At 37.6% G+C, this 18,186-nt stretch overlaps 1 protein-coding gene across 1 annotated transcript; it reads right to left on the reverse strand.

Moving 5' to 3' along the window:
- Positions 1–10: 10 nt before the first annotated feature.
- Positions 11–17,220, reverse strand: LOC109075397 (raftlin-2-like). Its single transcript, XM_042731453.1, has 9 exons — positions 16,716–17,220; positions 9,384–9,564; positions 8,424–8,532; positions 6,980–7,169; positions 6,393–6,611; positions 4,961–5,067; positions 4,751–4,854; positions 4,584–4,662; positions 11–1,497 (listed from the first exon to the last, which is right to left on the reverse strand). The coding sequence occupies exons 1-9, from the start codon at positions 16,852–16,854 to the stop codon at positions 1,300–1,302; spliced, it is 1,326 nt and encodes a 441-aa protein (XP_042587387.1). The 5' UTR covers positions 16,855–17,220; the 3' UTR covers positions 11–1,299.
- Between the last annotated feature and the right edge of the window lie 966 nt (positions 17,221–18,186).

The following is an 18,186-nucleotide window of genomic DNA, read 5'->3' on the forward strand; positions in this document are numbered from 1 at the left end:
TCCACTTTAATACGAGGTAAATAGTAAATACCCATTTAATAAAACATTACAAAAACTGTCTGAAACGCATTCAACATACTACAGTTGGTAAATAATACTGATCAGTTCTGGTATAGTAGAATAAAATGTTAAATATCTTGAGCTCAGCTTCTGGGATTGAAGAATCATCTCATTCGGTTCACCATGGCTTCAACATTTACAGCAGCTTGGTAGTCTGTTTTGCGAACTAAAATGTGCTTATTCTATTCTGACATTCCTCAAAGAGGGATAAACATTGTCAAGGCAACGTAAGACATGAAAAATACAATGCTTAACGTGGTCAAAATTCTACAAAAATTCTAAGGTAGCACAAGCAGCACCACTGCAGCTCATTTTGAAAAATCCAGCCAGATAAATCGAATTTGACCACCAAGCTGAGAACTAGTCAGTTTATACTAAACAAAAGAAAGTACCCTGCACATAGTCCCATAGCAGTTTTTAAACTGAAATGCTGCCACTTAACATGCAAATTGAAGTGTATTAACTTTTAGATAGTGTGAAGAAATTCCCATGAGATTAACATCCAAATTCATCACCACTTGAACACATGGCACAGATCTGATAACAGCGTTTAGTACAGGCTAGTCCTGGATTCCATTCTGAAGCACTGTAGGCTTAACAGTGCATATGCATTTCCCTTAAACACTGGCATCCCAAACCAAATGAAGCATTTCTGATGTTTTGACTCCAAGTCCCGGAATATTTCTGCAAGAAAATGTAAGCATGTCGCAAATCTGCACACCAAGTAAACGTCTGCGTCCTGCAGAGGGACTGTTTGGACACTCAGTTCGTCACGTTGAAATGTTGCAGGTGTTAGAACAAACAACTGAACTGTCAGCTGGTTCAGAGTATAAAAGGAACAGGAAAAAGAACAGCAAAAAATGAACAGTGAGGAAGGACACTCACAGTGATGAGGTAAAAAAGTAGTGTTTGAGCTTCATCTTGAGACAAATGTGATGTGAACTGAACATGTGGTATTTTGAGAGTGCTGTGAAATACTGTTGATGCAAATAAGAGTGAATTCCAGTGCGATTTGAGTTTATGTTCAATGATACAAATAAAACTGACCTCTATGATACCTTATGGCTTGTTAAAAAATAATTTACAAAATGTTAAAAGTGCTATGAGCCTGTTTCTAATACAGGAACACAAATCTCTTGTGGTCTGGTGATGTGATCAATTTTAGGCCAGTTGCCGCTCTCAATCGTCAAAGATTTCTGACAGAACTTGAAAAAGAAATTGCATCTTTGAGTTGATCCATCACATACAGGTGACTTCTGCAGCCCCTTCGTCTGGGTCAAATCCTCCCTCATCTAAATGGGACAGTGCACTGGGATACCCCCCTCCAAACACGGGGAAACCGCCGATTCCCCCTGAACATGGAGACGACAGCTCTGTGTGTGGTTCATCCACACCTCGACTCACAGAGTGACTGCACACCTCTCGTCGTGTAGATCCCTTCAGGAACAAAATAACCATAAAATCTCTCAATATTGCAATTTTTGGGAAACTTTAGAGAACAAAAGATTTATGTCCTTAATGGTTTTGTTTTTTTATTCATACATTTTTTTTTCTGACTTAACTGAAATTCCATAAAAAAAAATAAAATAAAGCTAAAATAAAAGAAATATTAGAAACAATTTGAACAAAAATTTGAAATGTTGCAGTGTTATTTTAGTATGGTTTATAAACTAATATAGTTGTTAATGTTTGAATTACATTTTTATATTTTCTTATATATACACATTTTAAATATACAGTGGGGCTCGAAAGTTTGGACACCCCTAACAGAATGTGAAAATGTGAATAATTTTCAAAAAATAAGAGATTTTTTTTAAAATGAATGTTTTTTTTTTTTTTTTTTTTTTTTAGTACTGTGCTGAAGATATTGTACATAAAAGAAGATTACAACATATACCACAAAACAAAAAAAAAAAAAAAAAATAGCTGAAATTATTAAAATAACCCCATTCACAAGTTTGGGAACCCTTGGTCCTTAATACTGTGGGCGGTTACCTGGATGATCCACGACTCTCTTTCTGTTTTGTGAAAAAAACTCAAAAGTCCCTTGTTTGTTCTGAACAGTTAAACTGAAAACTGTTCTTCAGAAAAATCTTTAAGGTCCCTGCAGATTCTTCAGTTTTCCAGCATCTTTGCATATTTGAACCCTTTCCAGCAGTGACTGTATGATTTTGAGATACATCTTTTCACACTGAGGCACTCAAACACAACTATTAAAAAAAGGTTCAAACATTCACTGATGCTCCAGAAGGAAACCAGATGCATTAAGAGCTGGGGGGTTGTGGATCATCAGGTAACCACACACAGTATGAAGAACCAAGGGTTCCCAAACTTTTAAATGGGGTTATTTTAATAATTGCAGCAATTTTTTTGTCTTGTGGACTAAATGTAAACATCTTTTATATACACAATATCTTACTCAGGACAGTACTAAATAAAAAAATAAATAACATGCATTTAGTATGATCTCTTATTTTTTTGAAAATTATTCACATTTTCACAGATTCTGCAAGGGGTGCCCAAACTTTCGAGCCCCACTGTATATGTATGTATGTATGTATGTATGTATGTATATATAAATTCTTTATAATTTCTCACTTTAAATTTAGCTTGTTTCAGTAAATTGATAGATTTTTGTCACATACATACATACACATATATAATATAATATAATATAATATATAAGACACACTGGGTACGGAAAGTATTCAGACCCCCTAAAATTTTTCACTCTGTTATATTGCAGCCATTTGCTAAAATCATTTAAGTTCATTTTTTTTTCTCATTAATGTACACACAGCACCCCATATTGACAGAAAAACACAGAATTGCTGACATTTTTGCAGATTTATTAAAAAAGAGAAACTGAAATATCACATGGTTCAAGGTATTCAGACCCTTTGCTGTGACACTCATATATTTAACTCAGGTGCTGTCCATTTCTTCTGATCATCCTTGAGATGGTTCTACACCTTCATTTGAGGTCCAGCTGTGTTTGATTATACTGATTGGACTTGATTAGGAAAGCCACACACCTGTCTATATAAGACCTTACAGCTCACAGTGCATGTCAGAGCAAATGAGAATCATGAGGTCAAAGGAACTGCCTGAAGAGCTCAGAGACAGAATTGTGGCAGACACAGATCTGGTCAAGGTTACAAAAAAAATTCTGCTGCACTTAAGGTTCCTAAGAGCACAGTGGCCTCCATAATCCTTAAATGGAAGACGTTTGGGACGACCAGAACCCTTCCTAGAGCTGGCCATCCGGCCAAACTGAGCTATCGGGGGAGAAGAGCCTTGGTGAGAGAGAGGTAAAGAAGAACCCAAAGATCACTGTGGCTGAGCTCCAGAGATGCAGTCGGGAGATGGGAGAAAGTTGTAGAAAGTCAACCATCACTGCAGCCCTCCACCAGTCAGGGCTTTATGGCAGAGTGACCCGACGGAAGCCTCTCCTCAGTACAAGACACATGAAAGCCCGCATGGAGTTTGCTAAAAAACAGAGAAATAAGATTCTCTGATCTGATGAGACCAAAATAGAACTTTTTGGCCTTAATTCTAAGTGGTATGTGTGGAGAAAACCAGGCACTGCTCATCACCTGTCCAATACAGTCCCAACAGTGAAGCATGGTGGTGGCAGCATCATGCTGTGGGGGTGTTCTTCAGCTGCAGGGACAGGACGACTGGTCGCAATCGAGGGAAAGATGAATGCGGCCAAGTACAGGGATATCCTGCACAAAAACCTTCTCCAGAGTGCTCAGGACCTCAGACTGGGCCGAAGGTTTCACCTTCCAACAAGACAATGACCCTAAGTACACAGCTAAAATAACGAAGGAGTGGCTTCACAACAACTCTGTGACTGTTCTTGAATGGCCCTGACTTAAACTCAATTGAGCATCTCTGGAGAGACCTGAAAATGTCTGTCCAACAACGTTTACCATCCAACCTGACATAACTGGAGAGGATCTGCAAGGAGGAATGGCAGAGGATCCCCAAATCCAGGTGTGAAAAACTTGTTGCATCTTTCCCAAAAAGACTCATGGCTGTATTAGATCAAAAGGGTGCTTCTACTAAATACTGCGCAAAGGGTCTGAATACTTAGGACCATGTGATATTTCAGTTTTTCTTTAATAAATGTGCAAAAATGTCAACAATTGTGTTTTTCTGTCAATATGGGGTGCTGTGTGTACATTAATGAGAAAAAAAAAAAAAGAACAAATGATTTTAGCAAATGGCTGCAATATAACAGAGTGAAAAATTTAAGGGGGTCTGAATACTTTCTGTACCCACTGTATATTATTAAAATAACACTGGTTTGTGAGTGGTTGTTCAGAATCATTTTAGAATGTTATCTAAAATAAGTTAATTTTGGTTGAACTATCACTTTAAAAGTTAGTCTTCCTCTCAAAAATAGACTGTAAATAGACAATTCTGTCCTTTAAGTGTGTCCTGTAGACTAAATAACAAGAAAAGCAACAGATTTACAAATGTAATTGTTTAAAATGACATTGTTAGCAAACTGGTACCTGACTGGGCTGTGGTACCATTTGGCCCTTGACGGGTCTTTGCAGGAAAACAACTTGCTTGGTGGCGAGATTCCCTTCACTGCAGAAAAAGAAAAGCAATCAGCTTGGGACACAGTGATGGGGTGTAAATAAACAGGATTATACGGCTTGTACTGTGAGGGTCCCACCTGTCATGGCGAATAATTGGGGTGGGCAGCACACAGGTGAGCAGCCAGCCGAATTCTGCTAACGTGTGGAGCAGAGGACCATAGTCCGTCTTTACATTTGCACCCTGGGACCCAAACAGGAAATCATAAGACCACTCAAAATGGCACACACTTAACTTCCTTCATGTGATAATGTGACACCTTTTAGACATTTCATACATGCAGTCACACCTCTATAACGGTCCACTGCTCCACTACAATCGTGTCATTGGCCGGTGGCGCTGTGCTTTTCTCCTCATACACAAACAGCCCCTCTAGAGACCTGGGCACTGGCTCACCTGTAAAAACAACCATTAAAAACCGACATTATACTGTAGAAGCAAGTCAATGACAATTCACAGCTAGATTTGTTTGTCTAGATGTGTACATGTGTGTCTGAATGTTAATTTAATCATTCAAATGCATCCTTTTTATCATTATTACTCCGATCTGAATGTTAAAAGTGACTGTTTATAATACAGGAGACCGTTTTTTTCTGATTATTCTATATTTTCACCCACTGAACCAAAGAGACATCATTTGTAGGTCTCATTTAGTCAGTGCTGGAAGTGTGTCAATGACCTACAAAAGATAATGAACCTGAACTACTTGTATGACAGCAAGATAAATCCATGTGCACCAACATGTGAGAGGATAAAAGAAGTGAATAAGATTATAGAGCAAACACTGGGAACATTACAGAGGTCTTTTTTTTTGCAATTATATTATACATCCTTTATAATATATACAGGTAGACAACATACATACATTGTATTATTCAAAAGTCTGGGATTAGTAAGATTTAAAAATAATAATAACACTTTTATTCAGCAAGGATGCATCAAATTGATCAAAAGTGACTAAAGATATTTGCACGATTTCTATTTTTAAAAGTGCTGTTTTTTGAACTTTATTAAATCAAACGATCCTGAAAAAGCATATTTCCACAAAAAAATATTTAACTGTTTTCAACATTGGAAATAATAAGAAATCACCAAATCAGCATATTTGAATGATTTATGAAAGATCGTTTCATACTTAAGACTGGAGTAATGAATAACATTTTAAAACAGAATATAATAAACAGTGTACACTAAATATACAGTATTCATATGGAATCATATTACATGGGAAGAAAGTGAGATAGAGTATAGAGCTACTTTGTAAACTGCTTTTTATGGTCAAAATTTACTAGCTCCAGATGTCTCAAACACACACATCTGATTTAGCTTCTATTAGTCTGGTGCGAAACAGGAAGCACGGTCGTGAGGTTAGGGACGTGAGCTCTAAATTTAGTTCTGCTGGGAGACAGGAGAAGGGAAAACATGGCTTTGGTTAAAGATAGAGAGATGTGAAGGATGAATAAAGATGAGGATTATAAAGATGACTTCTGAGAATGAAAAGATATACTGGGAGAAAAAAAAAAATTAATAAAACAAAACCAAGATGACAGGGGGTCTGGTTTGCTAAGAACTATCAGTTAATTCCTTATATCATAATTTCTCTTAGGAAGAGCTAAAGAGGATGTTGACATCTTCCTTTCACAAACACAAACATTTCAGCCGAAAAAACAACCAGCTCAGGGAATCAAATTATGACAGTCAAAAACAAGTCCAAGAACTACCTTTAGGTGTTTCCCAGTATACAAAAGAGTCAACCAATGACCAGCCCTTGCGGTAGTAAGCTGCGGTCAATTCCAGCCAATCAGCTTCCAGGGCACTGACAACTTGACCCTTTCTGGACACGCGCATGGACAGCGCACCCTGGTGGTAACAGCAGGCCAGCGAATCCAGCGGGGCACATCCCGGAGCCCAGGAGTGAAACAGTACCAGCAACCTCAGGTCTGAAAATGATAGTGAGTCTCACACATGTTTTGTATGAGCAATGCAACCTCAAAATCTTTGGCATATTTCAGTAAAGTCAGTCATGCAATGATCATTGCTTTAGACACCATTTTTATTAGGTCAAACCATCAGTCCATCTACCATAACTAATAAGTGCAATAAGTGTAAAAATAAATAAAACAAAGCAAAGAATCTTCATTAGTCTGAATAAGGTTATTAAAAATTACACTGGTCTATCTATTATTTTACCAATGCATCTCTTTGTCAACATGGTAAACTTAAGCTGTGTATCAGATTTAAAACTATTAAAATTGTTTAATAAGTTAGACTGCACACGGTCCATAATGAGATTAGAGGAACATCTCACCTGGGCTGTAGCCACGGCCCTCTAGATCTGCATCTCCAGGTGGGGTGTGAGGTGGTGTGCGAGGCGGAGTGCGTGGCGGGGAACGGCAGCCCCTCCTGGGACTGGGCACCCTACCATTACACCCCCCTCCTCCAGCCTGCTGGAGCACGGACCCAACAAACCGCACGCCACCCCTGGAATAACTGTTCACCTGAGGACAGACACACAAAACACACCTGGTTAGTGATCTCAAACCATATTTAAACATTCCATCACAAGGAACAGAAATTAAGGTGGATTTTTTGAAGAGAAAGTCCTCAGCATGAAAACTGGGCATTATACACTAAATGACTGAGGATCACACACACCCTACTCGATTTTCAATTAAATCTGTCAACTCAACTACGGTCAACTGCTCTAGACTGTAAATCGGTGGAGTATTCCAGCCTTTACCTAATTTTCATTTTGTAAAGTAAATTTACAAACTTTAACATTTCATTAAAAATCTAAATATCATTTCAAGTAAATAACAAAAAAAAATGCATGACTTAAAAAGCCATGTGGTGGGGCCACAAAATTTTGGCAAGACAACTAAACCTGATCTAATGACTAGTGGATGACCAATTTATCTGCCGATATTTGGCAATTTCATATATCGCCCGATGTTTTTCTGTTCGGTCGTTGTGTTTGAACGGCAGCACCTACACGCACACACACATCACTCACATTCTCCTACTTGCCATTTAACAGTTCTGTCTAATATGGATCAAAGTCTAATAATCACAATGGATCAACAGAAGAATTAAAAGGCATATAAATAATACTATTATAACAACTGCTTTTATATTAATAAAGTAATAGAGAGGTAAACATTATAATACTTTTATGTTTACCGTCAGCATTCTGAATGTAAAATGAGTGTTACCTTTATTTAAAATAAATAAATAAATAGACTATAGCTTTAATCCTATATGTATGTGTGTGTATATATATATATATATATATATATATATATATATATATATATATATATATATATATATATATATATATATATACCTATTATATATTATATATTTAATATTAAAGTTATAGTGTTTACCTTTTATTAATATTTAGAATATTTGTGAAAAATATTGTAATAGGATTTCAGACTCAAGATGATGTCATGTTTATTTGTTTTTTACATTCAAATAATTTCTTAAATATTAATTAAAATAAATAATTATATTTTATATTGGCCTCATATCTGCCACTCGGCTCTCTAAGATAGCGGCGTTGGCTGTATAAAAAATAAATAAATAAATAAATAAAATAAAAAAAATTATTGGTTGAACTCTACTAACAACCCAAGAGGTCTGGCAAAAATAAATGAATACATAAATGAAAACTTGAACACTGTAAATGATATAAAAAAAAAAAAAGAAAATGGACAGACAAAAGCATTTGAAATGAAGTCACAGACCCGGTCTATGAGCAGTCTCACTGTGTCACTGGTCAGAGATTCTCCGGGCAGTGGCCACTCCTCCACTCGCAACACTGGCAAGCTGTCAGTCATCGGCACTGCAGGATTACTGCAACCACACAACACAAACAAACAAACACATATCAATTAAGGAGATGTATTTTAAACTCGCTGCATGAAAATATTATGCATATTTTATTATTGCTGACATTTGCTATTCTTGACATGTCCTTCATTAGCACAGTATAAAAAAGCGGACACGTTTAACCCTAAGAAACCAGCATCAAAGAAAACTGGTTTCAAACAACACATTTAGTGATTTACAACTCATTCAAGTGAGCTTCAGATATCACAGGACACAAAGATACTTCTATGCTGCTTTCCTTCAAGAAATTACCAGATGGAGGCATCCTAGTAGACAGGAAGTCAAGCAAACAATGCTTGTGGATATGCCTGGATGCCACTGCCTGAGAAAGTAATTTTTTGCAGGTTCCACTGCCATTGTCTCTGATTAAAAGTTAATTCAAGCTAATGCTCACTAGAATCAGACATCAATCATAGAGCTTTCATGAGAGCTGGCATTACACAGCTCAATGTTTTTCACACTACAACACTATTAACATACTACAACTGTCCCAGACTTTACTTTTGAATAATTTACATCATCGTAGTCTAGCCTGTCCTGTTCCTCCACTGCTTCTTTGCAGGTTCTCATTGGTTGCTGTAAAACCACACTGTTGTCAGGGGCTTCTTTTAACTTAAATTTAACCCACATCTGTACCCCAGTGTGACTTCACACAAGCCCCGCCCACTCCAGCTAGACTGTCTGACCTCCAACTATGATCTCATTAAATATTCATGCTGACTCATTAAAAGTTAATTATTTACTTGGAAGTAGCTGGTGTGGGGTTTTTGGTATGCAATGGTGAAGTACGGAGTGCTTGTCATGGAGAACATTACCTGGATCGTGGGCGGACCAGAATGGCCCGGTAGAGCAGGCTGCAGGGCAGGAAGCGGGTCCGGCCCACCGAGAGGATGATGGGATGCAGGGCGGCCAGTACATAGCCCTGGGTGTAGTAGGACTGCAGGGCATGGGGCAGCTCGCACAGCGAGGACAGATACTGCACCGTAGGCCGACTGCCTGTGGAACACAGCACAAATAAAACTCACAATACACCATATAAGATCAGCTAATATACTTAATACCTTATGAAAATATTATGAAGCTACAGGTTCTCTAAGAAAACCAGCATTTTGTTTGTGTGCATTGTCTTTGTAGCTTATTTTGGCCAAGAATAACCTATTTAGACAACAAAGGGTAATCTGATTGGCATGTAAAGCGACCAATCTCGGTTACCTTCATGTGACTTTTAGGGGTGGGTAAACATGGAACTGGATTTTGGAAATTGGATGACTCTTTAAAATTGTGGGAAGACAACCAATCAGATTGAGGACATAATCTTTATAAAGCACCCATTTAATCTGGAAAACCCATCATATAGCTATCATTCAAAAGAATCCCATACGAGCCTGACGGTTCATCACAGATTATACTAGATTTTGTTTTAAACATAACATGTACACTATAGTTCAAAAGTTTGAAGTCAGTAAGACCTTTAAATGTTTTGCTCACTTTTGCTCACCAAAGCTGCATTTAATTGACCAAAAATACTGTTTAAAAAAAAAAAAAATAATAAATTAAAATATATATTTTTATATGTAATTTATTCCTGTGATGGCAAAGCTGAATTTCCAGCAGACACTACTCCAGTTTTCTGTGTCATACGATCCTTTAGAAATTATTCAAGTAAGTAACATTTCTCAAGTAACATTCATTATTGTCAATGATGAAAATTGTTATAATATTTTTGTGGAATCTGTGATACATTTTCCAGGATTCCTATATTAATAGAAACCTCAAAAGAACAGTATTCATTTAAAAATAAATTGAAAATTAAAGGCATCCTTGCTAAATAAAAATATATATACATACATAAGTGGTATAGTTGTGTATTCAGCGTTGATTAAAAATTGTTTCACTAGCAATGTGAAAATTGTGTCAGTTTTATTGAATCAAAATGATAAAATACCAAAAAGGAGTGAAAATATATTAACAATCTGTAACCAAAAATTAGTTTACCTAACATTTGCACTTTTTTGCATTATATTTAAAAAAAAAAAAAAAAACTATTGACTGCCACCCATGTACAGCATTACATTTCCAGATTCCATTCCACTTAGGATGCTGTCTATGTAGGCAGCAAACAGCAAGACCACCCACTAGGTGTTGGAACACAGCCTATGTTAAGGTTTCTCTAAGCGGCTCTTCGATAGCGTGCTACTGTTTAGTTGGCTTCTCTTTCTCCTGTCTGCAGCCTCTGACAGAAGATCACCCTGACGTCTCCCTCCTCTCCCCCAACCCCCAACACACTTCCTGTGTCCACAAAGAGCTGCTGTTCACAGGGAGGACTGGCCCCATGCCACACAAACACACTCAGCCTCACAAACACAACATTCCACCACACACACAGTCCTTCAGTTCCCACACTGGGGCAGACCAGCAAACAGAATTTTAGTCTGAGAAAACTCAGACCAAATATCTTCTTCCTGTAAACTCATTCTAAACAGCTATGAAGGAAAATGAGTTTTCTACTCTCATCCAAGTCTGATTTGGCAGCTACCGGAAAGTTTCACCATCCCAGCAGTGTCTGCGGCTTTGACAGGCACGTATGCATGCCCGTCCCTCACACTTGAGCTTCAGAGAAGCATCAAAGAGACGATGGTCCTCAGTGGCTGAGAAGAGTGGTGGATCTTTCACAGAGATATGGACCCTGGAAAGGCCTGCAATTTGTCCCAAACCCTTGAACCCCCCTCCTGTTAACTCACACACACAGAGGCCTCTGTTCTCCAGAGAGACAGAGACTGTGTGTGTCGTTGTTTATAAGAGGAGAATCAAGAATAGATGAACTTTTTTTTTTTTTTTTTTTTTTAAACGCTAAAAGAGTCTGAAGGTGAAGGCTTCATAGGGAAAATGAGAAACAGACAGACTGGGATATAAGAGAGGGAGAAAAAGAGGTAAAGTGAAGGAATTTATGGGATATTTTATGAGAGAGATAGATAGATGTTTGTTTTGCATTAAGGAAAATATTTTTTTTTTTGCTCTGTGGTATTCTTATACATCTTGCTAGTATCTACTATAAAAGAATTGTGCTGATCTTAAAGGGATCGATAATGCATCAATGGCGGAGGATTGACAAAAAGCATTCAACTTCAATAAAAAAAAATAAAAAAAAAATAATAATTCAATGCAATAGATTTATGGCCCTAAAACAGGATTCATTTTTATTATGCAAAATATTGTTCCTTTTTTGTGTGTGTGCACACATTTCTGTGAAACAGAAATGTTTTCACGCTGCAAAACACTGCAAGTCATTGCAGTTCATTTCAGTCACAAGCAATGAGACAGCCTGATTGGTTTTGCTAAATTAAACTACATCAACTGGACTTTCAGAGCCTAGCTGTATTTGTTCCTTGATTTAATATGCTACATATATCAGGAAAATCATTTTTGTACTCAAATCCCCTAGCATGCCCGTATGAGATTAACAAAAAAGGAGATTACACAAATATACCACCGCAAGTAGATTTTTTCAGTAGAGTAGTATCAAATTGAACAGAACCAAATATTTATAATTCAATGCGCTGACTTTAATGTTGAATACTAACATTTAAAATAGTAGTTTACCCAAAAAAATGTAACTGTCATCATATACTCATTTTAATTTCATTTGATGAGTCAGAATGATGAATTTTAAAATAAAAAGTTGACATGACTTTAGAGTTTAAAAGCCAACCTTCTCTCATCAACACACATACTGACTACCCAAGAGAGCCACACATATGGAGCACACACACCCCAAACTTTAAACATTCCCAGTACCCAAGTCATGAAGCCCATTTACAATCTTGAAAAAGATCCTTTACATGTAACTTTGCAAATCCTATTGTACAACAATCAAGACAAAGACAAAACAGCCCAACCGTAAACACATTACAGCACTCTGAAAAATAAAAGTTATTTTGGGTCCATGAAGAACCTTTAACATCAAAACTTTCCATTGCAAAAAAAGATTACACTTTTCTTTACACTTAAAAAAAGAGGGGGGGGGGGGGGGGGGGGGTAAAGGTTGTTTTAAGTATAAAACCAAATTGTTTTTCTATGGCATCATCCTTTTGGAACCTTTTGGATCCTGTCTTGACCTGCAACTCATGTCAAGACACGTTGAAGAGTGAAGAGCATATGCATGAAGTATGCAAAAATACAACAACTGTGGTATTCTTACAAGTGATACAAAGTCTGTATCAACTTCATGATCAGCCCTACCATTATTTTAGGTAGAGAAATGTGTACATACATGCCAAGCTGAGGTTCTTGCACATGGCTGCAAAGAAGAAGAACTGAAATACAACTACACCTTATAACTCAAAACTAAACTCACAGACAAACAAAGCAAAGGTGGTGTTTTTTGGTAACTCACAGGTTACACTGATATACAGTCATATGCACTGATATGTCAATATGCAGTCCGACTGACACGAAGGAGCCTGGAAACAGTCTAAATAATGCAAGCGCTCCGGTGAGCAGTACCAAACACCGTCGCTTCAGGCATCTGTACACCAGGTGTTCTCAGGAATGAAAGGCTGGAACAAAGGATGAACTGACATGCCACTTGACTCACTCCCACAGCGACAGACATATTTATGTTCAGATGAGAAGGTACAATATCTGAAGATGTGTTGCCTTACCATATGATTTAATGCTCTAATATTATTGACGCTTTTGATGCATGTTGATTTTTGAGACCAGGTGACAACATTTCCAGGGGAATAAGATTTAGGTCAGTTTTTGGGTAGTAACTGGTTTTCCTCTTAATATTCTAAAGTGATGGATTTGAGGCTTGGGGAGGTGGAGACCCCGTGACCTGTGAAAACGCTTCACATTCCAATCACTATCTGTATACTCAACATACACTACATCACAAAACAAAGATTTCAAAGGGGTGGGTGGGTGTGTGACCATCAAGATGTAGTCAAACCAAAATTTATTCAGACACCTTCAACATCTCACATTATATCACAGTTCAGTCACTATAGTTTAGAAAATGTTAATAAAATATCACAAGAACTCAAGAAGATTTAAACTATGTCATAAATTCATCTTGATAATGATGACTTTGATAGAAAGCCATGTAATAGATTACGATCAACCAAAAATTATTCAGCTGTTAAATTTAAGTATACAATTACATAATACTAATTCAGGTCAACCAATTACCAAGCAATTCTTAATTGTGTTCAGTCTGTGGTGTAAAAAGTTTGCATTAACAATTAAAGAAAAAAAACAAGCAAAACATGGTCAGGTCAAAGTGTCTAATTTTTTTTTTATCCAAAATTTTACTGTATGAAGAATTTTTGGGTATGTCACAGTTCACTTTATTTTGCTATCATCACTTAAATTTATGAACTATACAGTCATGGCCAAAAGTTTTGGCAGTGACAAAGTTTGCTGCTTACACTGTTGTGGTGTTCATTCACACTGTTTCTAGATTATTGTGTAGAGTGATCAGATGCATTTTAAATAATTGCTAAAAGCTTCATTGGCCAGAACATGAATTTTTCACACACACAAAAAAATAAAAAAAATAATAATTCACTGTTTTTTGATCCTGACACAAAATGACCAGCTAACATAAATTAACTAGTCATATCAACAGCACATGTGAGTGTGAATGAGAACTAGTCAGGTGAAATCACTATCATACTAATTGGATTGTAAGAGCAGACTGATTGCTGTAAAAGGAGGGAAGAAGTGCTTCCAATCATTGTGTTCTTGTTAGTAGTGGTTACCTTCAAAGAAACACGTGCAGCCATCATCGCTTTGCATCAAAATGGCCTCACATGCAAGGAAATTGCTACAAAGAATATTACACCTGAAAGAACCATTTACTGGATCATCAAGAACTTCAAGAGGAGAGGTTCGACTGCAATGAAGAAGTCTTCAGGACGTCCCAGAATGTGCAGCAAACACCAGGACTGTCTCCTCCTGAGGAGTCAGCTAAGGAATCGTGTCACCAGCAGTGCAGAGCTTGCTCAGGAATGGCAGCAAAGTAGTAAAACTTCAAGGACCGATTGAAATTCTGCAGGAATTACAAGTATTGGACAGCAGAAGACTGGTGCCAAGTTATTTTCTTTGATGAAACTCCCTTCCAACCGTTTGGGACGTCTGGAAAATCGATTGTTCTGAAAAGAAAAGGAATGCTACCATGAGTCCTGTGTTGTGCCAACAGTGAAGCATCCTGAGACCATCCATGTGTGTGTGGTTGCTTTTCAACCAAGGGAGTGGGCTCTCATATTTCTGCCCAAAAACACTGCCATGAATGAAGAATGGTATCAAAGCATCCTGTAAGAGTGACTTCTTCCAACAATCCATGAGCAATTTGGGGATTTCCAGCAATGATGGAGCACCATGTCACAAAGCAAGAGTGATAAAGAAGTGGCTCGAAGATCATCACATTGAAATTTTGGATCCGTGGCCAGGCAACTCCCCGTATCTCAATCCCATAGATAACCTGTGGTCAGTCCTCAAAAGACGAGCGGACAAGCAGAAGCCCACAAATTGTGATCAGTCAGGATTTGGCCCAGAAGCTAATATCCAGCATGCCAGAGTGAATTGCAGAGGTTATGAAGCACAAGGGTCAAAACTATACTAATTGTTTGCCAACAAAAGCCTTTAAAACTTTATATGCTTATACTTGTTTTTCAGTATACCATTGAAACATGTGGAAAAATAATCTACAAGTACTGAAGCAGCAAACTTTGCAAAACAAAAATCGTCACTGCCAAAACTTGGCCAAGACTGTAGTGTCCAACACCCACTAGTAAAAAAAAATATTCACTAATTACATCTGATGTCTGAATTTTTTTTTGCTTTGACTATATCATTTTGACAATTTTCCTATAGGCTACTGCATTTCTATTGTATTCTGTTGCGGTTAAAGAAGCATTATCTAAAAGTGCACCAACCCTTCTCAGATCTGAAACCTAGCCTACTCTAAATGTCAAAAAACAAGTGGATTGGAACGGAATGAGTAAGAGTAAGAATGCTTTCACAAAAGCAACCCTGTTGTTGGGATAAGTATCTTTTCTTTAATAACTGTTGGAAACAAATCATTTTCACGCTATGCAGGATACGACACTAGAGACTTACATTTACTTTGTTTTACTCTGTTGATACCTTAGAAAAAATTATGTCTGTTAAAACAAATATTGGCCAGTTAAGTTTGCATATTTTTCAGCTTCAACAAACAAACTGAAATACGGTCTGGACTGTACATGAGTGGAGTGGAGTGACTGAGGTTTCCTCTCATGCTGACAGACTTCTGTGATCACTCCAGATTTTCTTTCTCCACTACGGCTTTTTCCCCCCATTTTCCTCTCAAGGCTGGTTCGCAACAGAAACCTGCACCAACTCTGAAACAATCTCTTTCTCCTCCAGGCAAAACTACACATTACTACTATTTATACTATACTACATTAATTCTAAATAGGATTCATGTGGGCAGTACGAATTCAGACTGCGCATGGTCCCTTCAAACCAAGAATGAGGCGCTAATGAGAAATGCAGAGAGTGGAAACTGTTGCACAGAGGGAGGGAGTATGAATGTCATCCTGTGGAACAGACGCGGGTGTCTGTGCGCCTCAGACGCCGTTAATAGACAAAAAAACCTCCTGACCTATTTCCACATGATGAAGCTCCAGAGCTGTTGCTGGGTAAAACGCTGTAATCTCTCACACACTCAGGACGCACATGCCAAGATTCATCATGCCTCAAGTTTGAAAGTGAAGACATGGACTCAAATCATAGTGAGCTGCCTAACCTACCCAGACAGCATTTTTGTCCATCACTGGCACATGGCACTGATGTTTAGCAAGGCAGCTTGCTAAGTTTTGAGACTGCCAACAACGAGCTCTTATTAATTACAGCCTTGCAAAATGAAAACGTACCATGCTAAGTACGTTTCTGCAAATAAATTAATAAATACATATCGTTATTGGGAATACTCTAAAAAGCTTTCAGAACAGTTGTTAGTTTGTTTACCGCGTATCTCTTTTAAGGGGTAACTAATACTCTACTAAGTCAACTTGTAGGAAACTATGGTTACCAGGGCAATTTTTCTGTAAGCGCACATCACAAGAATCTGTTTAACGTTCCTTCACCGATCTGTAAGTTACCTTCCAGACTGAAGTCCAGCAGCACATACTCGTACACGGAGTCTGTTTTAGTCTCGACCTGTGGTCTCTTTAAAGTGGAGTAGATTTTCCCCGGGCTGCTATCCTCCGGGTCCTCCAATTTCCGTAGTCCACATCCCATATTAGCGGGATCTCCAGCACACGTAAGGCCGGACACGGGGCGACCCACTCGGCCACGCACTCACAGGACTCCCGCTCCCGTGCTTGCTTAGTGGGTTTGCTCCATATTCCAACAACTTAATCCTTTGGGAGTGGCACTGAACCGAGGATGACGTGCTTGTGTGTCCGATCGCCTTTAAGAAAACGGTTTAAGTCAAGCAAAGATTACCAAGTCCTGCTACGAGGTCTTTATGAGACTAAAAGAATAAAATACTTTCTGAAGTTGTGCAGTAAAGAAATCCAGACTGTTTTCATTAAATCCACATCACAGTCAGTCTCCCTAAATGGCCGCGAAATAATAAAGCAAAAGTTGTAGTGAGCTGGAAGCGTGTTGAAATTAATGAGGGGGCGTGGTAAAGGAAGAACGGGATTGCTGAATAATTAACCAGGGCGGGGCTGCATATTAAACAGGAGGCGGGGCGTGTATTAATCCTAAAATTTGCACACAAGAAAAGGCTAATAGAAAACGTATTACTTACTAATGTTATTGTTCCGTTTAGTTATTTTGTTAACCGACTCCTAACGTTTTTGAAACATATTTCGAATTGTAATAAATTAACATTTTGAGACATTGAGATTAAGAAAGAAAGAAAAAAAGATTATGATAACGTCTATTAAAACGCCTTCTCATTACACCTGATAACAGTTAAATGTATATAAATGGACTCTCAGTATTGGTCCTCAACTTGTTTTCTTGGCATTATTATGTCATTTTTATTCTAGTTATTTTAAAAACAAACAAAAAATGTTTTATTAAAAATGGGATGTATAGTCATTTTCCCTCCCTCAGTAATAAATGGCGAAAAAGTCCTACCAAAAACCAGCAATTTAGCAAATAACATTTAGGTCACTTTCTGGCACAGTGTAAAGCAGGGATGGAAATTCTATAAAGAGACTTAAAACCACTTTAACTGAAGACTGTAGCACTAGAAACATCTGTTCAAATAAGCGGTAAGCTAAATTTGTTGGCCATATAAAACGTAAGGAGCGGAGTAGAAAATTATATGTATGATCAAGAGCAAGAGTGTATTTTTTTTTTAAGATTAATGTCTAAAATATCTAATTTACTAAACACTTGGCCATTAATTTAACCCATTCTATCCATTTGAGAGCTGTCATGCTATACCTTCCTTAAACCGGCAACACAGCCAGTGATCAGATGTGTTTCTTTGAGGAGTTATTATATGATTATGACTTTCATGATTTCAGTTACCTATTTGAAGACTTGTGGGAGTGACATGTAGTATCACATGTGGGCCTCACTGTAAGTAGGCAGCTGTAATATTGGCCTAAT

Source organism: Cyprinus carpio, chromosome B9 (assembly GCF_018340385.1).
Source record: "Cyprinus carpio isolate SPL01 chromosome B9, ASM1834038v1, whole genome shotgun sequence".
NCBI lineage: Eukaryota > Metazoa > Chordata > Actinopteri > Cypriniformes > Cyprinidae > Cyprinus > Cyprinus carpio.